We start from the raw sequence: 23,640 nt of genomic DNA, 5'->3' as shown, positions 1-23,640 counted from the left end.
GAAATATGCGATTTTGATGTTTTGTAAAGTTGGTGTTCTCTTTGCGGCCCTTAATATTCGTTTAGCGGCCCCTAGTTTGGGAAGCCCTGCCATAGATCTCCATGGCGACTATTTAAGACGGTTTTTTTTATTCCTTTTCCACGGAACACTTCGAAGATGCGGAAACGCTGGTCTAGTAGCTGTGGACCCACCTATATATATATGCCAACTAACAGCGTACTACCATCAAATATGGGATTTCATTCATTCATCTATTTTATTGTCGGTCACAGAAGTAGTTCACAATATGTACTCCAGCATTTATTTCATATATCCATATACTGCTATATGACCCAAATTTTAAAACACAGTCTGTAAACAGGGAAACCCTAAAGATCGTCGCAAAATGAGCTTGTCCGCTCAGGGTGGCTAGCGGCAGTGACTGATACCATTGAGAGATAGATATACAGTGGTTTTTGTTCGACGACCGTGCGTTAGATTTCGAGAGAACTTGCGTGACCGTGCGTAAAGTTTTTACGAGATGTTTTGTGAATCGAACTTAACGAGATTTCGTAACTGCGTTTTTGTGAGACAAGGTTACGCGCTCGTTAACGAGGCTTTTTACGAAGTTTGGCGAATGGGGCCCCCGATCCTATAGTTGTGACAGACTAGTTTGTTCGAAGTGTAACTGTCCCGTTCGTTGCTCGAGTTGCTGAGTGTTGATGTCATGTGGATATAAGACTGTTTGAGAGATAGGTGGTTGGTTCGGTACTTGTTGCCCAATTTTTGTCCCTCTTGCTATAAATTATTGAGTTTTGCCGCTAGGAACAAGCATTGTCGTGCCATTTCTGAAGCGACGGGATTTACTAATAGTTAGAGATTGCCAGAGAATATTTACAGAAAAATTCTGTGAAAAGCCCCAGTCTGCACCTCAATTTCATTCGTTTCGCGGAAACAAGAATTTTGTGGTTGGAATTGAAGTTGTTTGTATATATACTTGATTGCTTTCGTGATATAAATATACTTTGTAATGTGCTAGAATTTGCGAGGTTGAGGCTTCTGTCTCTACTTTCCCATGGGTCGTCAGACAGACTATATTTTTGCTTTTTCAGGTTACAACGGGACCCTTTTTTGTCGTGTAATTCTGTTCCGGTCAGGCTATGGTGTTAAAATCGTACGTGTTTTTTTGTTGGTCTGTGTTTGGAAATAAAGTCCTTTACTGTCGCCATCATATTATGGTTCATATTTGATTTGCAGCACATATGGAATCTTCGCAAGGTTTCACAAACCTATCCGTGAATTCGCACCGCTGCAAAAGCATAAGCACCTCCAAATTCGGTCTTCGGGAGATGGAAGCTGAATGCGGAAGTTGAAATTCTCTAAGGCTGGAGTCGTTTTCAAATTTCGACACAAGACACAATTGTAAGGATTCAGAACTACGCGCTACAGCATCCGCGGCTCTTTGCATTTAGCCAAAATAAGCGAGCCGCGAACGCGTGACAACACAAAAAAATTAAACCAATACGAAAGCAGTAAACAATATGTGAATCAAAAATAAATTCTTCTGAGGCATCGTCTTCTTGTCGCAGTAATTCTGTTGTCTCCGGGCACCTAATTATAGAGCACAAAATTTAGAGTCTTGTTGTGTAATCCCAACCAAAAATATCAATGTTTTATTTGAGGTAACCCTTGGTCTATGTCGGTTTTGCTTAAATTATTTCACTAAGAGTTGGAGGCAAATCTCTGTGCGGCAGTACATATTCTTGTTACATTGGAAAATCACACGAATCATTGGGAACAAAATGAAAAAGGATGACGAGAGGATCATGGATGGCCAGTGTGGAAACACATTTTAGCAGGAAAAAAATCGACCAGATGAAAATGGCGGCAATGAATTAAAAACGTCTATTTAAATTTGAAAGCCAGAAGACAGTATTGAATTCGTGATTTTGTTCGAAAATATTTATCTTAATACATACTTGAAACGACATTATAGATACGGTATGTATGTTAATACAAATATATATGATGTAATAATTATCGAGAATAAATTTGGGAGTGGAAACAAATACAAATGTTTGCAGCTACAGATTAAATCGAAAAGTTATGATTTCCCTAAAAGAAGTTGACAATTTCTGCTTTATAGGGATGCTAAAATTGCCAATTGGAAAGATGGCCTGATTAATAAATAAAAATAAGCCAAATCTCCATTCAAATCGTATACAATAATTTGGAATCCGATCCGATCAATATTGAAATACAAAATCTCCATTTTATCAAATTTTTCACGATACTTCTTAGTGCGTTTGAATGGGGCAAGAAACGATTAGAAAACATATTTGTACTTACTTTGTTTCTCTTCTATTTCATGGCGAAGACGTTCCTCAAAATCCTGTAGTAAAATATACATAAATTATAGAAAAGCGTACGAAAAATGCCGTATAAATTTCCATTCCAAACTCACGGTGCGAGCATTATTAAATTGAGCGTTTATTATGTTTTATCAAACATAAAATTTTATCACGCAACCGGAGTTTCGGTGATTAATATTAAATCTAGCGGGGTCACACTGAGTTGAGATGGCAAGCTCAGGTGTTTTACATTTGGACCATAAAATAAGGCTGGACGTTAATTGATGTTTTCCTAAACAATGAAAAAATGTCTGACGTCTGCCAGAATTAAAGTGTTTCCACCTAGGTCTTAAGTATCTGTCCATGGATCCAATATTTTGTTACTGAGCACGTGGGTAAGCATCAATAAAACAGGCTCCATATTATTGATATACTCCGTAATTGATCAGAGCTAAATGGACTGAAACCAGGCCAAGGGTATAGAGCAGCGGTTCCCAACCTTTCTACCCTGGCGGACCGGTAAAATTAGATTAAATGTAGCCTACTCGCGGACCGGCAAAAAATTGAAATGGCCGGAAAAGAAAAGAATAACATCTATTTTCGTAATAGGATGCAATGAAATGCACGCATAAAATATCTCTCATTAAAGACATGCACAATTAACTCGTGTGAAAATTTTGCTGCTGTTTCGTTTCCAATATAAGATTGCAAACGAGGCCTCAAAGAAGTTTTTGCAACACGTAGCTCTGCAGCCGCGTGCAGTCGATTTCTTTGCTTCGTTTTAATTGAATCTAGTGATAATTCTAGTGAAAATGTTTTTTCGCATAACGCAGTAACTGGCTGAAAAGACGGACAACAGTTTGATTGCTCGATTACTTGGCGATGGGGATTCGTTATCATGGAAAATTGTGATAAGTAATACTTTTTTAATCTGGACTTTAAAGTAGAATTGCTATTTTAATCAAGCCTTTTCTTTTTCATTGGGTTTATCATATTAATCCCTCTGCAGTTGATCGACGCCTCAAACGAAATGAATTTACATTACAATGACAAAGTCGTCGATAACTTGGCAACAGGCTCAAAATCTACGGTGTCTGGAAAAGATCTCTGCGGCCTATGCTTTTTTGCGCGTCTTGACCACCTGTGGGGTCTTACTGGAACATTATACTGTTCTTGACAGTTTTCTGGTTTAAACAAGGAGATATGCATTACGTTTTATATGGATGGTCATATTAATCAGGAAAAGCACGCAGAACAGCCGCAGCAAGCCGATTTTTTTGCTTTTCAATTTTGCGAGATTTGATGGAGCGCATTCGCGATGAATCGGAGCCGAAAAAGCGAAAAGTGTAATTGATCGGCGCCAAGATGTCGCGTAAGACGGCGCCAACATGTCTCGAAAGACATCGCAATATGACGGAGGAAGAGAATTGCGTAATGAGCCAACGCAACTTTGTCTACGGTAAAGCGATTGAGACTGCATAAAAACAACAAAACAACGAAATTTCTCGCGGACCGGCAAAAAAGCTTCTCAGACCGGCGGTTGGGAACCATGGTATAGAGAATAAAAAAGTGTTTATACACGATGTGTTATCGTTTCATATAAAACGAATCTGTTGAATACATTAATGCTGGAATTGTGTTATAGAAGTGACACAACTCAACTTAACTAACGAAATGGATGAACTTTTATCACTAAATGGATCTGGATTGTATTGTCAATTTCTTATCGTTGTTGTTGGGGTTATTGCTGTTGTTGTTGATATTTTCATGCTGCAACTAATGGGCCGACAAGACAAGACTAAGACAAAAACAAGAGAATGATTCTCAAATATATGGATACGAAAGCCGGATCGAAGTAGTACAGGTACGCGAATCTGTCACAATAGACTATCGGTACGGCAATCTTCACAACTAACTCGGAAGCGAAACAGTCACAAGGCGGGAAATTTTTTGATGACGTCATCGCACACAAAAAACGAATTCCATTTAGCCCAAAGGAATTTTTGAAATGTATAAAAGTAGTAGTAACCTTTCAGCAAAAAATACAATCTTAAACCACTGAAAATTTTCATTGGTTTTTCAGTTTCCGGCAATCGGTCCAGTAGTTAATCAGAAAAGCGATTTTTCATAACAAATATAAGAAAAAATAATAACAAGGACAACAACATAATAACAAAACGATTCATATGTCCGCTTTGTGTCCAACAAACAATGAATAATAGCATTCATTGCAAAATTGCGGATAAAATACGGGTTTCATCTTCATACCTGTTAGTCGAGCGCATGCTCCCATCAATTCAACCCTACATATCTTCCCATGATATTTTTCCTTGTGGCACGACACTGCATAGTCTTCCAATTTCTAAAAATTAAATTAATTAATACAATTACGATTAATTGTATTGTTTCCAATTACGATTAATTGGGGAGTTATAACACACAGCTATATATATATATTATTCAGACCTACAGAAAAAAATCTTATATATTATATAAGATATATATTATATATTCTTATCCTCAATTTTATTATGTAAAATTGGAATGGCGGATGAGCAATTTATAAAATCAGATATATTGCTTGTCTCCATTGGAAACAAACCTGTTTCATGTGATAACCAGCATTATGCTGAGAGGGGTGATACAACTGTTATGTTTTACCTTCGTTCGTGTCATGTTATTTATTGGCATTGCCTCGGATATTTTCTTTATTATCGAAATAATATTGAAATGGAAATGAAAGTCTGTAGCAAAATGATGAACAAAACACAGATTAAGATCATGAATTCGAATCGGAGAACACAGAGTACATACTAAAATTTATTAATTGTCAACCTTCAATTAAATGCAACCGTAGTACCAATACATATCATTCCAAAATAAGTTTATACCCGGCTGCTTACACCTTTTTTAAAGTGTTACCATAGTATTGACGATTAGAAAAATTTTTGTTAGGGTTTTTGTTAGTCGAAATTCCGCACATATATATTACGTTCCAATTGAAAATCGATTTTCATACTTTTATATACTCATTTCGACCTACTTGAAGTACAGAATTTTATACCAGGACGACAATTTATAAAACAAAGAAGCAATGCTCAAATACATGGACACGAAAGCCAAAACAAAATAGTAGGCCTACGGGTATCTAATCTTTCACAGTACCGGTGCGAAATTGTGGTCTCCTCGACTTCTTGTGAGCACGACATCGCAACGAAAACAAACGCGGAACCACCACAAGATGCGCGATTTATAATTTTGATGACGCCATTACCTAGTGAGAAGCAATTCCCACAGAGCACACAGAAATTTTTGAAATAAATATAAAAGTAATAGCATTTTAGCAACAACTAAAACTATCAAAGCATTTTGTCTAGTAATCAGAAAGAAAGGCCATTTAAAACAACAACGAAATCAAAAAAAATTCTAACACCAACATATTCCCTTCAACCAATCTCCAAACACTGCATATTTTGGAGCAATTTGTTCAGTATGGTAGTTGAGGAAAAAAACTATTTTCTCACAACCATAACAAGACAACTAATAAAAACAACATTACAATATCAAAACGATCTATATTGCCACTTCGTGTTCAATAAAATATTAAATTTAACGGGATGTTAAGCCAATTACCAATTTTCGACAGTAATTTGTAACTGTTGCGACCCGTAGCTTAGAAATTCTTTCGGACAAGAGAGGGAAGGGTCTTTGATAGTTTTGCATTAATCTCAAAATAAATCTTTTGATGTCTATATCAAATTTCCATAACGGGCAAAGATGAATAGGACATGTCTAAAATCGGAAAGTTCGTAAAATAAATTAATACGAACCTTGAAATACGCGGTCCCGAGCACAATAACAGCTCAACATTGATTCGGCAACGACTATTTCAACCTTAGCTATCGCACAGAAGCTACAAGCTAAAAAAAAATAACTTACGATACAACAGAAAGACTTCTGTCAATAAGTGATTGGGGAAGTTTTCAGATAGTTTATTTATATTAACTAAGCTGAACTATTCGTGATTTGAGCGTAAATTACACAGAAAATGATAGAAAATTAGGCAGTCATACTTACATTATACTTGAAATTCCATACACGAAGCGCGTTTGATGAACACTTTAACAACAGATTGCTTCATACATTTATAAAGTGTTTGAAGATTAGGTCACTGAAATGGCGAAAGTTTATAGAAGTAGTACAATTTTAACTCGTTTCAATATACTATTACATTATACTCGCTTACCTGTTTATATTACACGGCGAGACAGATACGTAGCTGGTAGAACAAAACAACCCCCCTGGCCTCTCGTAGTTCTGTGACTGTACGAATACGTCACGACGCTTCCTTACTTTCCCGCCTAAAAGCGTCGACGCGATCGACCAATCAAATACCGATATTCCTCAATTAATTAACTAATAATTGGCAATCAGCCTACGCTTACCTCCGTCTCTAAGGTTGACAATATGATGTAAATTCAACCTCATTCCCAATCTTGCCATTTTAATTTGTAAACAAAGCCATCTAAAAACGATTTAGGTAGTGGATGTTATTGCTCAAAACACATTGCTTTTTGTGTGCAAACGCTGATAAGCGTGTAAAATCTCCCTTTCCATATTCATTACGGATATATAAATAAGAAATATAGGCTTGTCAGGTGACAATTTGCTCAGTTTGAACTACGCGACTCAAAACCAAAATACAAAAAGATTTCCAAGTCATAACGCGAGGAATGCTATCATATTGTGAATAGTTTACTAAAAATCCAAAAACTACGACCAATGGTCTTTGCCAGATATGACTTGGCTCCAACTGAATTAATTTACTGCAGGCATGACAATAAAAACTGTCACAACGAAATTTCGCTTACTAATGGTTTTTCTGTGGTAAAGTTTTTTTCTTGGAAATAATATATGTCCTCCGTGCGTCCGCTGACATCTGTTCCACACGAGTAAATCTATACGTGGATCTTTGCGTGTCAGAATTTCTTCAACTTTTCTATAGCATTGATCGCACTGCTCTTAGTTGAAGACCAGCGACCTTAATTCGAGCAAACTTTTGTTGTTAAATCCGATATAAATCAGAATTTGTCTCAATTTAGTTTCTCACTAAATAGAACAGGCAGGTAACATCAATAAAAATGAACCCCATACTATGAAGTTACCATAAGACCATAAATAAGACAATACAGAGTATAAAGCTTCAAAAAAGTGAATAATTCCTAGTAAAGTTGGACGGTAAATTAAAAGATAAAAATAATATGATTTTCTTTTAGGCAACCAACATACCCAGTTTTAAGCGTGTAGTTTATTCGTAATCCACCATGTTATCATATGATGTAAAACAAGAGAGCTACGCCCGATTATATGGACACGTCTGTGTTCGCAGTACAGTACGGTTCACCGTACCGTCAGATCACAGTCTACAAATATATTCCCACCAAGCGAAGCAGTACAGTCGGACACAAAAAGGCGTCCGATGTCCGCAGAACGTTCAGTGACGTCATAGAAAACCAAAAAGAATCTCACAGAGCTAACAGAAATATTTGAAATAAACTGAAGTAATAGCCTTCTGGAGGAAAATTTCATCTTTAACCACTAAAAATTTCGAAGCAATTGGTCCAGTAATCAAAGAGAAAAGCGATTTTTTAGATTTTCCACTAGGTGTCCAAAAAGTGTCAAAGAACAACATAACAACAAGAACAACACAAGAGAGCTATGCTCAAATATATGGACACGTAGAGTCACATAATTTTGATGACGTCATAGCGAAAAAAAAAGTAATTGCCTTCTGGAGAAAATTTTTATCTTTAACCACTAAAAATTTCAAAGCAATTGGTCCAGTATTCGAAGAGAAAAGCGACTTTTTAAAAACGTGTCAAGCGGTACTGAGTTAGCAGTCAGGCAGCATCTTACCTGTACACTGTAGGCCATATACGGTAATTGATCACAGAACAGTTGTTCCATTGCAAATTTTATGTTGTTTACACTTTCGGACAGATAATTGATCACAGAACAATTCTTCCCTTTCAAATTTTATGTTGTTTTCAGTAGACTCTCATCAAAATAAACAAATATAGTAGGCTACAAGTGCTACAACGCTTGCATTACTGCACTGGTAGGACCGTGAAAGAATAAGTTACGGTAATTTCATTGTGGTAAAACACCGGTACCGGCACCAGTATCGTACTTACGTACTGAGCTACCAGTACCGGTTAGCAGTCAGCCAGCATCTTACCTGTACACTGTAGGCCATATACGGTAATTGATCACAGAACAGTTGTTCCCTTGCAAATTTTATGTTGTTCACACTTTAGGACAGATAATTGATCACAGAACAATTCTTCCCTTTCAAATTTTATGTTGTTTCCAGTAGACTCTCATCAAAATAAACAAATATAGTAGGCTACAAGTGCTACAACGCTTGCATTACTGCACTGGTAGGACCGTGAAAGAATAAGTTACGGTAATTTCATTGTGGTAAGACACCGGTACCGGCACCAGTACCAGTATCGTACTTACGTACTGAGCTACCAGTACCGGTACCGAACCTGTAGGTCTGATATTCCGTTCCGCATACGATAGGCTATAAAACTTGCATTGCAGCATTAGTAATACCGCGGAAGGAATAAGTCAATTTCACTGCGTTACAGTACCGGTATGGCAACTTACCAGTACCGACCTACAGTAGCTGTAGTACTGAGAAGACAATCGATCGCGAAACCGCTTGAAATAAGTGTAAAACAGTGTTCCCATGAGTAAAAATAAATACCGCGAAATTTTGTATGAAATATCATATCTCATAGGATTCATATAAAATTTAAGAATAAACAAAAGTAATAGCCTTCTAGCGAAAAAATTAATCTTTAACCACTGAAAATTTCAAAGCAATTGGTCCAGTATTCGAAGAGAAAAGCGACTTTTTAAAAACGTGTCAAAGAACAAGAACAAGAACAACAACAACAACAACATAATATTGAAACGATCGTTATGTCCACTACGTGTCCAATAACAACAAAACGATCGTTATGTCCACTAAACGTGTCCAATGAGAAATAATAATTAGCTATATATATCGACTCCGGAATATGTTTTATAGAAATTACATAACACGCTAGAAATTAGGCAGCTTTACTTTTGCGAAATTGAGGAATGATTTATCATGACATTATTCTAAACGAAATGGACCTGGATTGCATAGTATTATTAATTTACTATTGTTGTTGTTGCGCCAGTCAGTGGTCGAGGTATGGCTCTTATGTTTCGAGTTTTTGAAATTTAAGAACGATTTCGTGGTACTGGTCTTCGTAAGGTCATCGAAACAAAATTGATATCTTAATTCTTCTAAATATTGCTAGAATAGGTGCACAACGTAACAACCTGTGAATAGTATGTTGTAAGGACAAAAAAGGGTCGAACTTGAGTGTTTTGCTATATAAATGAAAAATATATTTCGCTTATGGTCTCTAATTGCATTGTGGTTTGAACATTTTTATGTTATAATTGGCTACTATTGTTGCATAAAGCTATAAAAATGGGCTAATGTCAGAAAGGAGCGATTATAGCAGAAAACTAAATTCGACATTACACCAGGTCATATTATATAACGATAACATGCTTTGTAGTTCCTATTATACCCCTCACTTTTTCTTTCTATAGCACTAAAGAAGATCGTTTTGTAACGTAAAAGCGATGACTGAAATTTGCAAATTAGACTGTCCACCCGCTACAGGCCAATAGCTCATTGATGAAAACATGTACAATAAATTGGCAACACAACTGGAGGCGATTTTGATATATATTCAAGACAATACAAAACACAAAAAGACACGAAAAAACCTGAATATATTAAATAGTTAATTTTCAAATATTTAGGTTCTAATACAGATAGACAAACGAAGACACAGGAGAATTAATCAGACAAAATAGCGTGCAAGCATGAACACAAAGGGAAGAGAACATTCAAAGAAAAAAGGAACAATAAAGTCGCTCTCCTTTTTGACTACTTTTCTCCAACATTAAAGGAGCGTGAGACTCCAGCTGTCTCCCTGGGATTCAAGAGAATCTATTTTAAAACCACCTGGAAAGAGACAAAATCAAAAATTAACAAATGATTTTTAGTTAATGATTGCATCAATGGCGACTTTCTTGAAACCAATAGAATGTTGTATATTGGCCGAAGTCATGACCACCATCATTTCTACGTTTCAAGAACTTTTATCTGACCAACAATTTCTTTATTCATATATTACCAGTGAAAAGGGCATAGTCGTCTCATTGGTTTTTCCTACTCATGGAGTGATATATAAAAGCCCAATTTCACTCAGGTCTCGCATCCCTGTATTAAAAACAAACTTTAATGAGATTTAGTTACTTACACCATCTATCTATCCCAAGGTTGACAAAGCGTTTCATTGAACCCTGAAAGGCAATAAACAGTTATGAATGAATTATATCTCAAATTTGAAAAAAAATCAGGGAAAAATAAAAACTAATCTGTTTTCGATATTTTTTATTGATTTTATTTCACCACAAACGGAATCTGTAAGATTTGGACCCGGAATATAACGTAATGGTATGACTATATTACATAAATATTTCTTCTGAACTTTGTAGTTTTATGAGTGTTATAAAAATATATACATTGAGGCCAGTAAAGCATAGTGGTAACTGGCATGCTGTTTGCAACCCAAGTTGTGGAGTTTAAGTGTAGATATGTTAGTTTGCCTCGGTAAATTATTGATAAACATTATCGGAATCCAGAAATGAAGTTTTGTTGCTTTCATTGTATTTTTTATTTTATTGGATCACACCATTTTTTTCTAGTGTTAGTATAACAGGTAACTGTAAATCGCTTGGTGTGGTTGTTGTCTGGCAATTTGATATTCACACTTCTAAATTTTTTTATTTTACCTTAAAATAGAGTATGATGGAAAGCATGAGCGCCTGCAGAAGCTCTTGCTCCTCCGATGCAGCCAGTTCCAAAAGTGCTTAATGTTGAAGCAGAAGCGCCTGCAGAAGCTTTGACTCCTCCGTTGCAGCCAGTTCCAAAAGTGCTTGATGTTGAAGCCGAAGCACTTGCACAAGCGGTCGCACGGACACCAACTATTGGACATAAATATTATTGTGAAATTGTTTTATTTTATCACAAATAAAAGGATATAAATAATCGAAGATAGAATGTGATAATTCTCACCCAAGTTAAAATAATGTAGACATGAACTGTGCAAAGTTACACCATATTATGGAAAACATCTTAAATCAACGTGAACCCATGTATCCATAACAAATTAAACCTTATCTTTCAATCAAATAAAAATATACATTACCGCACGGATCGATGGTTCTAACTGGTAAGCATGGCGCTTCAATTTTTGTTGGTATGCATGGTTGCTCGACGGTGATGCATGGATCTTGAACTATCTTTGGTTCGCATGGTTGCTCGACGGTGATGCATGGATCTTGAACTATCTTTTGTTCGCATGGTTGCTCGAAGGTGGTGATGCATGGATCTTCAACTATCTTTGGTACGCATGGTTGCTCGAAGGTGGTGATGCATGGATCTTCAACTATCTTTGGTTCGCATGGTTGATCGAAGGTGGTGATGCATGGATCTTCAACTATCTTTGGTACGCACGGTTGCTTGATGGTGGTGATGCATGGATCTTCAACTGTCTTTGGTACGCATGGTTGCTCGAAGGTGGTGATGCATGGATCTTCAACTATCTTTGGTTCGCATGGTTGCTTGAAGGTGGTGATGCATGGATCTTCAACTATTTTTGGTTCACATGGTTGCTCGAAAGTGGTGATGCATGGATCTTCAACTATCTTTGGTACGCACGGTTGCTTGATGGTGACGCATGGGTTAATGACTCTTCTCGTGACACATGGTCTTCTTTGGATGCAGGGATAACTGAGTATAAATATTAAAAAAAAAAATTTACTTCGCCTGTTCTTAACATTCATTCTGTAATTAGTATTGAAATAAATCAAAAATTTAAACATAGCTAGAATGAAACAAAAATTTGTTTATTATTACTTTATTGGCTTACCTGAAGGAGCGCCTCACTGAAAATGTAATAAAAATAGATTTGTTTAGTAAATTAGGAATGAGTATAAATACTAAAATATATATTGAAAACGTTTACTAACCACATGGCGTTCTTGTAATAGTTCTACACGGTTGTGGAATGATCGTCCTGCAAGGCGATATGGTTCTTCTCACGCACGGTGTTATGGTTCTTCTCACACAAGGTGATGTTATGGTTCTTCTAATGCACGGTGGTGTTGCGGTTCTTCTTACGCACGGTGTGCGTGTGATTGTTCTAGTAAAGCACGGCAAGGAAACACGTCGGCGCATAAAGCTTCGTCTGAAACAAGGTCGTGTAAAGGTGCATGGAGATTTTACCTCTACGGACGGTTTCTTCACTTCAACACACGGATCGTCGATGACAATGTTAGGCTTCTGCAATTCAGCGCATGGACCAAACGAAGTTTTTGCGACGGCTGATGCGGATACCGAGGTACCTGTGTCGCCACATCCCACTATATGGAAAGAAATAAGTATTGTGGCGTTAAACAATAATCTATAATACAATAATTATAAAACAAACTTACAAAAAGTTCCAAAATTTAGTGGCAAGGCGGTAGCCGTACTCAAAATAGCAAGAAGGATCAAACAACGCATGTTGACGTTATAATTTTAGTTTCGATCCTGCTGGAGAGAAAATGGTTTTATATCGTCAATGAAAGCTGTATGGGATCTCAAGCTCACGCAAACTTGTTATATAGAATTTCGTAAAACCACGTATTGACTGTCAAGAGATGTAAATATTTTTAAGTGTATCATCACATGCAATTTCAGGTGTAATGAGTGTTTAATGTGAACAGGAAAGGTGATCAAGTTCAAGTACTCGATCTAACGCATCTCACTGAGTAAACAAATTCGTGTGCCAACTTACTTCAAATATGATTTTAAAATCGAGTGAAAGTCAATCAGCGCCGTCTGTCTTACATAGCGCACTTCACATTGACGCGTGGCGATCTCGCGAATTTGATATTTTTGCTTGTATTGTTTACTCTTCTCTTTCAGTTGCTGTTCTAAAATACTGATTTCACGGTTCAAATGCCCCTATTCTAACACTTGATCACAATATGTATATGTAACTTTGCCAGTGGACTGTTGCTGAACAAACTGTGCAAGTGCATAATATATAGTCAGCGAATTCTGTCAATCAAACGAAATCGTGACATTCAGATAAACTGAATAACCCCTAGATTTTGAATGATCAAAATCGAACGATTACAAAAATAAATAAAATTTTCAAACAAAGTAATCAGATATCGGCCTTGACCGATGATGCTATCGAGGATTCTGTATTACTATAGATAGAGTATAGACAAATTGGTTTAATGTGGCATGCGCTGTAAGTTACGAGGTTTTAATAAAAGTGTTTTCATGTTTATCCAGTTTGATAGGAAAGTCGGCGCGGCGCTCTAATCATATGGATAGGGATGTAAGTTTAAGAATTTTGAATCGAAGCGAATCAATATCAATTCGAATTCATTCGAAGCAATTTGATAAAAAGCAGCTTGATTGATTTAAAAAATAATAATAATTAAGATAACACGAGGCGATTGCACGATGCATAGGTGTTGTCTCATAATCGACCAAAAGCGTTTATTTTCCCCACGTTTACAGCGTTTCCAATTCGTAACACTCCGTAATATTTCCTATGGATCACAGCTTCATAGGAACCAATATTTCGTTTATTTTTTTTACTATTCAAAAAGTTAAGAAGTTTTACCAATATATAATTTTATAAACTTTTTTTAAATTACCTATGTAATGTCATTATAATAACAACTTTATTTCTCACTAAAAACATAAGTCTGCGATGCTTTCCTTGTTAGGCTTCCCGCTGCTTGTCATCAGGGAACCTATTGTATTCCTGTGTTTTATTATTAGGCTTCCCGCTGCTTGTCAGCAGGGAACCTATTGTATTCCTGTGTTTTATTATTATTATTATTTATTTATTATTATTATTATTTATTTATTATTATTATTATTATTATTATTTATTTTTATTATTTTTTTTTCAAATTGGTCCTACAAACTTGAAATTCACCTCAAATGTGCAGAAGTTCTCAGCTAGCAATAAAATGCAAATTTTATGCATGACTGACCACGCTTTCACGCTCCAGTGAGCAAAACGCGTCTTCAGTTTTTTTGCGATTTCTCAAAATTGATACATGCTATTGGGTTGAAATTCATAACAATGATTAATGGACATGTTCCGGATACAATATGTCAAGGATACGCATGAGTGATCTCGGCGATACGCTCCAGTGAGCAATATAGGATTTTACATTTTCATCTTCTTCTCGAGAACGACACTACTTAGAGACTTGAAATTTACATCACATGCAGATATTAAGTCCTCCATCATAAATTGCAAATTTTATGCATGACTGACCACGCTTTCACGCTCCAGTGAGCAGAACGCGTTTTCAGTTTTTTTGCGATTTCTCAAAATTGATACATGCTATTGGGTTGAAATTCATAACAATGATTAATGGACATGTTCCGGATACGATATGTCAAGGATACGCATGAGTGACCGCGGCGATACGCTCCAGTGAGCAATATAGGATTTTACATTTTCATCTTCTTCTCGAGAACGACCTTACTTAGAGACTTGAAATTTACATCACATGCCGATAATAAGTCCCCCATCATAAATTGCAGACTTAATGCATGACTGATCACGGCTTCACGCTCCAGTGCACATAGCATAATTTTCAGTTTTTTTCGCATTTCCCAATTACTATTGAATATTAAGAACTCAAACTTGGTATTTGAGGTCGGTTGATACACCACAACTTATGTTAGCCTTTTGGGGTAGCACTCCCGGTCACATGACTAAGTCATGCATGAGTGATTTTTTCATATTTTACGTTATTTATTAATATTTTTTTTTTCCAAATTGGTCCTACAAACTTGAAATTCACCTCAAATGTGTAGAGGTCCACAACTAACAACAAAATGCAAATTTTATGCATGAGACCACGATTTCTTCCAAAGAATATCAACTATTCACTACGTGTGTATTTTGTACGTTTCTCTTCACAAAAATAGATTAATCACAACTTGCGTATTTTGAATGTATTTAGGGTGAAACGGGGACTGGGACGAAACTCAAAGCTATTCGAATACCATTATGGTAGCTATAATACGTCGGCAATGATTCTACAGTTACTTTACATGTTTTTATTTTTATGTACACGTGATCCAAAAGAGTACACCCGTCTGTGGTGTAAGAGTGAACAACCTGAGTAAAGCCAGCAATGCTGAACATCTGCTCGATACATTTATTGTCAGCCAACAGATCTTCATTGAAATCGCCCATTATGAGACAGTCCATATCCAGATTTGCAAGTTCTTTTAACAAAATCTTTAACGCATTGCTAAATTTTGACAAAGGATAAGATGGCGGCCTGTAAATACTCACTAATACGGTATCTTTTTCGACGAGCAGAAGGCATAAAAATTCCAGGTTTAGAACTTCAATGTCCATCACCCTCACTTTCAATTCGCTTCGAAGCAAAAATCCAACTCCCCCTTGCTTTTTTGTTTTAAATTGTCCGAAAAAATCATCGTTTTTATCATAGCATTCACTTCTGTTTCGAATTACGATATTAAAAACAGAAGATTGAAGTGAGCAGATTCCGTGCGTTTCAGTCAAGCAAATAACGTTGCATTCTGTAAACCGGGAATCACTCATCAAGTCTTCCCAATGTGCACGTAATCCTTGAATATTTATCAAACATATTTTTAATATAATATCGATATTATCAAATATTTTGCATTTTTCAGGTAAAAATCGAGACATTTTTGACATGGCACTTTCAATTCCTTCGTCGCAATATATAGCGCTTTCCCTGAAATTTTCTATGATGAGATTCTGAACACATCTCACCCTACTGAGCGCGACATACATTTGACCAGCTCTAAAGGCTTTTTTGAAGTCAACGAGAGCTGCGTCCACTGTAACACCTTGCATTTTATGAATAGTGCATCCCCACGACAGTTTAAGGGGAAACTGTTTGTAACTGCCGCGGCCTGAAAATGAATCTTCGACTTTTGTGATAGGAACGCCGTCCTCATATCTGCATTTTGATCTTATTCTCAATGCGGCGCCAACACGATGGTCGTCAAATCGGACATGGATGACATCTACTTCAATTGTACCTTCTGCGCGGTGAATGCTCACAATGGTACCAATTACACCGTTAACAAGTCCATCGGTTGCATCAATTTTGCGTAGCAACATTACCCTAGCCTCAACAGAAAATTTCAAAGTCTTTTGCAATTGACCCATTGGTATATATGTCCGACAACTGGATGAGCGATTTTCTGACGTGGGAGTTAAAACATCAGCAGCTATTTCTACTATTTCCTTATCAAGAGAAAGAAGACGTTTCAAGTTGAATTCATTCACTTGAGCGTTTGTTGGGTAAATGTGGATGATATCTGATTTTGTTTCACCAGTTTCACGCTGAGAGAGCATCGAAATATCACATGCGTTCATTATCTCGCCTTTTTTCTTTGTGCGTATACGATTAAGCATTTCTGCAAATTTTTTATCGCCCTTTTGCCTCATAATTTCGTTAAGCTCTACTAGCTTAAAATAACCATTCCATAGATCGCCCAACGGATTTGGCTTGAACAACGGGGATGCTTTAACCGGAGGAAGTTGATAGAAATCCCCTACTGCAATTATGCTTACTTTGCCAAATGGAAACTCATCGCTTGCGCTTTTTATTTGGCGTAATCTTCCGTGAATATATGATAATAATTTGTAATCGACCATTGATATCTCATCAATGATCAATAATTCCAAATTTTCATACCTGCATTTCAAGGTGTTGAGTTTTTCTTCTGCAAGTGGTCTGTATGGAATTGTCGCTTGTACTGGGATGCTAAATGTACTGTGTATTGTTGTGGCTTTGATATTGTATGCTGCAACGCCAGTGGAAGCGGTCAGTAATACTCGGATTTGAGAAATGTCTTCTGCTCTGTTGGCGAGCACCTTGGATGTCTCGTAATAAATTGCTTTCACTAAATGTGATTTCCCGGTTCCAGCTCCGCCAGATATAAAAAGATGAAATGGATCTGGATTTTTTCCATTTGCTTTTTTTACACACCATTGTCGAATCGCGTAAAAAACCTCAGTTTGCATTTCGTTGAGAAATCTTAGGATTGGCAAGGCTTCCTCTTTACTAATAAAAACATTTTTTACGAATGTGATCTCGCTTGTCGTCTGATGGAGATCAGGTATATCATCACATTCCTGCTCGTCTTCAACAGTGTGTATTACGTTGCTGTCTCTACCCTCGTCACGAGTACGCTGTTGGAGCTCTGTTATTAGATCAGCCCACTCATCTTGTGAAAGCTGTTCATCAGCTAACATATTTCCGGCTTCCGAAAGTTCTTCGCGTATATTTTCAAACTTCCGCATATTTTCTGTCACGAGCTCTTTTACATTCATGCTTCGACCATGAACCGAGCACTTGCCAAATTTGTAAAATTCTGTATAATTTTTGTAATAAAGCGGCTTCAGATCTTCGTCGGTTCGGTGTGGGAAAAAAAGTTCCAATATACTTCGATAATATTTTTCACTATTTTTTTCTTTACGAAAACGGGGGTATCGAACTATTGCGGGTTGAGTTGTTTCTCTCTTTTGTACATGACCTAATTCTTTTTCCAGTTCCAGAGCTTTTTTATTTCCTTTCGCCTGTGTTTGTGACAATACGCGATATCTTGAAAAAAACTCACCATAGCATACTTCGTCTATTTCCTGTTGTCTTGGCCTTGCCCTATATTTTTCTATCATACTTGTCATCCACATATCAGACGGGTTGAGCTCGCCGCCACTTGCTTTCAACTTATTTTTTAGCACTGACAATGGCAAGCTTATTTTTACAGAATTACCCCCAGTTGGTAAAAACACTACGTTTCGTGAACATCCTTTTAAAGGCATATTGCAAGCTCTGAATGCCGACTACTGTGCACTCACTTCCCTGTTTCTCAAATACAACATCCCAATCTTTTTCATAACGTCCCTTGCAGAATGATGGCCTTGGTTCAAGCATTCGTTAACGCATCCTTCCATTAGAAAGCTCATTTCTCTCTCTCCCTTAGAAATATAGGATAGAATATAAACTACACATGCATATGCATCCGTTACAAATTGCACATCCAAATTAGCGTTCCAGGCCCGCAGCAATGTAGGGTTATGTGGATTAGTCCATATGCTACTACATTCTCTTTGTAATATCACCGAAACCTTCTTTGTGATCATCCTGCACGACATTTCGATATCGTCCTGAGTTATGTTCAACTCTTTAAGCAGTTTCGCTAAATTTGCATCCTCAGCACATTGCCATTTTTCATTGAAGATGTGTGACATTATTTTTTTTAATATATCCTTGGCCTTGACAATGGCCAAATCATCTGCAGCAATACCTTGGTCACACTGAGCTATAAACGTCCTGGAAGAAGGTGGCCTGGGAAAACCATATCTACACACAGTGCCTTTCTTCCGGCACGATTTGGTGTGGGATTTACTATGCTGTTGTACACTATTAACTATGTCAAAGAGTTCTTTGTCTTCATGCTCTTGTGGAATCTGACAAGTTACGTGCCTATCTATATATGCTTCAACCTCCGCGTTGCTGTTGACCCCGTATTTCGGGGAATCTTTCACCCACAAGAGGCAGTGAATGTGAGGGGATCCGCGTTGTTGGAACTCTACCCTAAAGAAATAATCTTCCACTTCTCCAAGAGGTTTACATGAAGAAAGTATAATATTTCTCAAGAAACTCTGAAACCGATTTTGAAAAAGTCTGGCAGTCATCACACAGTTTTCGCGTAGAATTTGACATTTTTCCAACCAATCGATTTCTGATGACAAACGCTTATCACCCCTTTGACGAAGCAAACAGTCAAAAACTTCCGGCCATCTCATTTCCGCGGACGAAAAAGAGCAAAACCAAGTCGGCAATCCAAGCTGGCGGACCATTGCCAATAGGTCTTTCTGCGCGGCCTGCCAGAATGCTGGTGTCCCTCTGACAGGTCTTAAAAATTTGTATGCCCCATCTGATGTTAATAGTGACCGAATATATTTTCCATCTGTTATATCCTTAATAGTCATTTTTCGAATTGAAGAATCAGTTCCTTTGCGCAATGCAATTGAAATGTTTGATAAAATTTGATTGAGTTCACTCCTATACTGTGAGAAGAATATGTAATCTACGTTTTTCGAAAATCGATCATCAGCACTCATCAAACGACAATTAATATATCTCGATAAAGTAATTTGTTCGTCCCGAAATGCGCCAAAGGTCCCACGGCCTGAGGGAAAGAGTGTTGGAAAAGCTTTGGCTTCATTTTTGTCATCCATCAATATTGAAATTGGGCGGTTCCCTTCAGCGGGAGCAATGCACAGAACGTCTTCGGAAATTTGGTCTAAAACTTCTTGAGCAATATCTACAGGTTGCAAGCAAGTGTCAAGAGTGGCATCTGATATAATAACATCTTCGGAAGGTGCCTCCAACAGTTCTTCATCTTCCTCCTCTTCACGTAGGTTTATGTCAGGATTCCAGATTTCGTTAAACGTTACATCAGTGTAAAAATCATTATTCTCTTTTAACCACATGATGGCGTCCCTTAGGTTACCTTTATCTGCAACTTGGTAATCATAGTAACCCTTGTATGAAAGTTTTCTTTTTAGTTTAATTGTCAACATTTGGTCATCCACTCTCACCCGTGGTAGGACGGTAACCGTTTTTTGGACATTGGAAGGTACACATATCACTGGACCATGAATTCCGTATTGGCGAGTTTTGGGCAACTGACTTATTTTCATGAAAGGAATATGTAGCGAGATTAGATGGCGCTCAATTGAGTTTAGTCTCGCTAACTCGGGCGGAACTTCCTCTACAAGCATGTTGTTGTCCCACGCTTTGACAGGAACTTTACCACTCTTGAGTTTGCTGCTACAAGTATGACATATCCAAATATTTCTTGCGTTAACAAATCCACAGGGCTTCGTGCAAAAAGTGTTACATTTGTGCTTATATTTTGTACTGATGTTCCCGCATTTATACTTTTTTCTTTTGTATACGATAACGCTTTTACGGAAAAACGATCGAATGCATATGCAGCATACGCAATCTGGTCCACATTTTATCGACTTTCTGAATTTTTCAATAGAATTTTTAGCTGACATATCGCGTTTACTGCACCAGTATTTCTTTTGAGCTACGTTTCTGACACGTTGGTTATGTTTTGCATCAAATCTGTACATATTGGCACTCCTGGTTTTAACTTCCTGCCTGTGTAGTTCGTCAAGATCGTATTTCTTCACGCTTCTAGTTTTCATTCTCTCTCTGTGTTTTTCGTCATGTTTGTACTTCTTGACACTTCTGGCTTTCATTTGCTCCCTGTGTTTTTCGTCATGTTTGTACTTCTTGACACTTCTGGCTTTCATTTGCTCCCTGTGTTTTTCGTCAAGTTTGTATTGCTCAGCACTTCTGGTTTTTACTTGCTTCCTGTGTTTTCCGTCAAGTTTGTACTGCTCAGCACTTCTGGTTTTTACTTGCTTCCTGTGTTTTTCGTCAAGTTTGTACTGCTTCACGCTTCTAGTTTTCATTCTCTCCCTGTGTTTTTCGTCATGTTTGTATTTCTTGACACTTCTGGCTTTCATTTGCTCCCTGTGTTTTTCGTCATGTTTGTACTGCTTCACGCTTCTAGTTTTCATTCTCTCCCTGTGTTTTTCGTCATGTTTGTATTTCTTGACACTTCTGGCTTTCATTTGCTTCCTGTGTTTTTCGTCAAGTTTGTATTGCTCAGCACTTCTGGTTTTTACTTGCTTCCTGTGTTTTTCGTCAAGTTTGTACTGCTCAGCACTTCTGGTTTTTACTTGCTTCCTGTGTTTTTCGTCAAGTTTGTACTGCTTCACGTTTCTAGTTTTCATTCTTTCCCTGTTTTTTTCGTCATGTTTGTATTTCTTGACACTTCTGGCTTTCATTTGCTCCCTGTGTTTTTCGTCAGGTTTGTACTGCTTCACGCTTCTAGTTTTCATTCTCTCCCTGTGTTTTTCATCATGTTTGTATTTCTTGACACTTCTGGCTTTCATTTGCTCCCTGTGTTTTTCGTCAAGTTTGTACTGCTTCACGCTTCTAGTTTTCATTCTCTCCCTGTGTTTTTCGTCATGTTTGTATTTCTTGACACTTCTGGCTTTCATTTGCTCCCTGTGTTTTTCGTCAAGTTTGTACTGCTTCACGCTTCTAGTTTTCATTCTCTCCCTGTGTTTTTCGTCATGTTTGTATTTCTTGACACTTCTGGCTTTCATTTGTTCCCTGTGTTTTTCGTCAAGTTTGTACTGCTCAGCACTTCTGGTTTTTACTTGCTTCCTGTATTTGTCATCGAGATGGTACTTCTGAATATTGCTAGCTATTACCTTTTCTCTGTGTTGTACGTCAGTTTCGTATTTCTTTACGCTTCTTGTCTTTAATGCTTCTCTGTGGCTTTCATTATATTTATATTTTGCTGAGCTTCTCAAATTTGATTTTTCGTTGTAGTTTTGATCGGTTTTATACCTTCGCCTGCTACTTTTTTTCACATTCTCTCGATATTCTTCACATAATTCATAGCGCATATCGGCTTCACTCATACTTGATGTTGTTTGCTTTTCTATGTGTCCCACCTCATACCATTCGGTATTTCTCGTAACTTCGTGCTGAGTAACCATGGCCGGATCCCCCTCATCATCGCCATTCTGCCAACTCTTGACGTCCGTAACAATTTCATAATGATTTCCACCTTTGTTATTTAAATATATCGATCCCCTTGAATGCGTAACGTAATTGCGATTCAGTAACGCTCTGGAATACTTCAGCCACGTGTTTTCAAAATACGTGTATATGTCTAATGCCAGTAAGTCACAAGCAGAAAATATTTCCACTTCTGTTGCCCACGTGCCGTCATCAAACATCTTGGACTGTTTGATATAATTCTCAACCCCATCTTCCGCGTATTCATCGCGCAAAATATTTGAAAAGACGCATGGATTTTCTTCGATATTTTGCGCAATTGCTTGCCTAAGTTGTGCGTTATTGTGTTCAGTTCCGGACAGCTCATGAGATAACGCATTGAAAAAGCAATTTCCGTCTGCCTTGACTGAAACAACTTTTGCAGGTTTGTTCAGTCGTTCGTTGATTGGATTTTCATCTATTAACAATTCGATTTTCAATCCCAGTTTTTTACAAATGTCAAATCTTGTGGCATAGTTTAGTCTAGAAAAAAGCATCTCGTGTTGAGTACTTTTAACTTCTTGTACCACATCTGTGTCATTTCCAGCAACAACCTGGGTGATTTCGACGGCGACCATTTCAAACTGACAAGCAAAATCCTCCGAGGGCGAGATATTTCGGTGTAGTATTTGAAGGTGACAATGAATGTCATCTAAACACCCAAATTCAAGCGTAATTGACGTGCCATTATAGCACACCATACCATCTCTATTACGAGAATGAGGATCAAAAACAAAGTACGTCGATTCGTCCTTGATTATTCCCAATGTGTTGCTGTTCAGCGTAAAGAGAGCACATACGCTGCTACTAAACGTCTCTGCAAGAGCATCTGCAAGCGACATTATGCCAACCATATGTTCGGACGGTGCTTCTGACGAACCAACGGCACCAGTTAATGGGCTCTGGTACTTTATTTCGTACAGTACGTCGTTCAACTCATAAGTTGAGGGCAACTCTGTGACCATGAGATAGTTGTCAATATAACCCAAAAAGTCTTGGACCCCACGATATAGTTTGTCGCCTTCTACGAGAATTTCATCCAAATCATTTGAACGCCATAAAGTTGCACGAGTATTGGCGTGCTTGATAAGCGCAATCAGGCAGTTTGCAATGCATTGTCGTCCACGGCTGGAGAAGTTAAATCTAGCATCAGACTGGCTGAATTCACCAGTAACCACCTTAAGAGCAAGGCGTTTAAGCGCCATTTTCCAGTATCTTTTTCGTGGCATTTCTACGCACAATAATAGTTATACCGTATTAGTTAGCAACCAATTCCAGAAAGTGCTGTCAACAACGATTTCTGCAAAGGAATGAATTATTATCCTTTCGTCGATCGTCTTATCAAAGAGAGCGCTTATCGCGATGCGTTTTTTCCTCGCGTGTTTGCTTCTCTCGCTTACTGCGTCGTTAGCTTAATTAGGCTTCCCGCTGC

General features: G+C 37.5%; 2 protein-coding genes and 1 long non-coding RNA gene across 4 annotated transcripts; all 3 read right to left on the bottom strand.

The window, feature by feature from the left end:
• Positions 1-175: 175 nt before the first annotated feature.
• On the bottom strand, positions 176-6,666 carry LOC120325385 (uncharacterized). Its single transcript, XR_013477411.1, has 5 exons — positions 6,577-6,666; positions 6,408-6,501; positions 4,599-4,692; positions 2,329-2,371; positions 176-1,590 (listed from the first exon to the last, which is right to left on the bottom strand). It is a non-coding gene; the product is annotated as an uncharacterized LOC120325385 (long non-coding RNA).
• A 3,444-nt stretch (positions 6,667-10,110) lies between these two features.
• Positions 10,111-13,100, bottom strand: LOC144421823 (uncharacterized). Of its 2 annotated transcripts, XM_078111377.1 has the most exons (8): positions 12,948-13,100; positions 12,483-12,875; positions 12,383-12,398; positions 11,893-12,243; positions 11,660-11,694; positions 11,244-11,435; positions 10,709-10,751; positions 10,111-10,410 (listed from the first exon to the last, which is right to left on the bottom strand). In XM_078111377.1, exons 1-6 carry the CDS (start codon positions 13,015-13,017, stop codon positions 11,245-11,247), a joined length of 1,056 nt encoding a protein of 351 aa, XP_077967503.1. In that variant the 5' UTR covers positions 13,018-13,100; the 3' UTR covers positions 10,111-10,410; positions 10,709-10,751; position 11,244. The 2 variants fall into 2 exon arrangements, with proteins under 2 accessions (XP_077967503.1, XP_077967502.1); XM_078111376.1 differs by having other exon boundaries at positions 11,660-12,243.
• Positions 13,101-15,722: 2,622 nt separating this feature from the next.
• LOC144422216 (uncharacterized) lies at positions 15,723-23,413 on the bottom strand. The gene is made up of 4 exons (XM_078112185.1): positions 21,857-23,413; positions 18,410-20,440; positions 16,310-18,127; positions 15,723-15,797 (listed from the first exon to the last, which is right to left on the bottom strand). The coding sequence occupies exons 1-4, from the start codon at positions 23,411-23,413 to the stop codon at positions 15,723-15,725; spliced, it is 5,481 nt and encodes a 1,826-aa protein (XP_077968311.1).
• Positions 23,414-23,640: the final 227 nt, after the last annotated feature.

Source organism: Styela clava, chromosome 1 (genome assembly GCF_964204865.1).
Source record: "Styela clava chromosome 1, kaStyClav1.hap1.2, whole genome shotgun sequence".
In the NCBI taxonomy this organism is placed as follows: domain Eukaryota; kingdom Metazoa; phylum Chordata; class Ascidiacea; order Stolidobranchia; family Styelidae; genus Styela; species Styela clava.
This window is presented reverse-complemented; position numbering and strand designations above follow the sequence as displayed.

What these genes read in the sequence shown, in the direction of transcription:
- LOC144421823 (XM_078111376.1), bottom strand. Translation starts at nt 13,017, where the DNA reads ATGCGTTGTTTGATCCTTCTTGCTATTTTGAGTACGGCTACCGCCTTG. An exon ending in ACTAAATTTTGGAACTTTTT is followed by an intron (nt 12,876 to 12,947) that starts GTAAGTTTGTTT and finishes CTTTCCATATAG; the next exon opens with TGGGATGTGGCGACACAGGT. An exon ending in TAGAACCATCGATCCGTGCG is followed by an intron (nt 11,436 to 11,659) that starts GTAATGTATATT and finishes TATGTCCAATAG; the next exon opens with TTGGTGTCCGTGCGACCGCT.
- LOC144422216 (XM_078112185.1), bottom strand. Translation starts at nt 23,413, where the DNA reads ATGGCGCTTAAACGCCTTGCTCTTAAGGTGGTTACTGGTGAATTCAGC. An exon ending in TGTATTTGAGAAACAGGGAA is followed by an intron (nt 18,128 to 18,409) that starts GTGAGTGCACAG and finishes TCACAAACACAG; the next exon opens with GCGAAAGGAAATAAAAAAGC. An exon ending in TGTATGTCGCGCTCAGTAGG is followed by an intron (nt 15,798 to 16,309) that starts GTGAGATGTGTT and finishes GTCAAAATTTAG; the next exon opens with CAATGCGTTAAAGATTTTGT.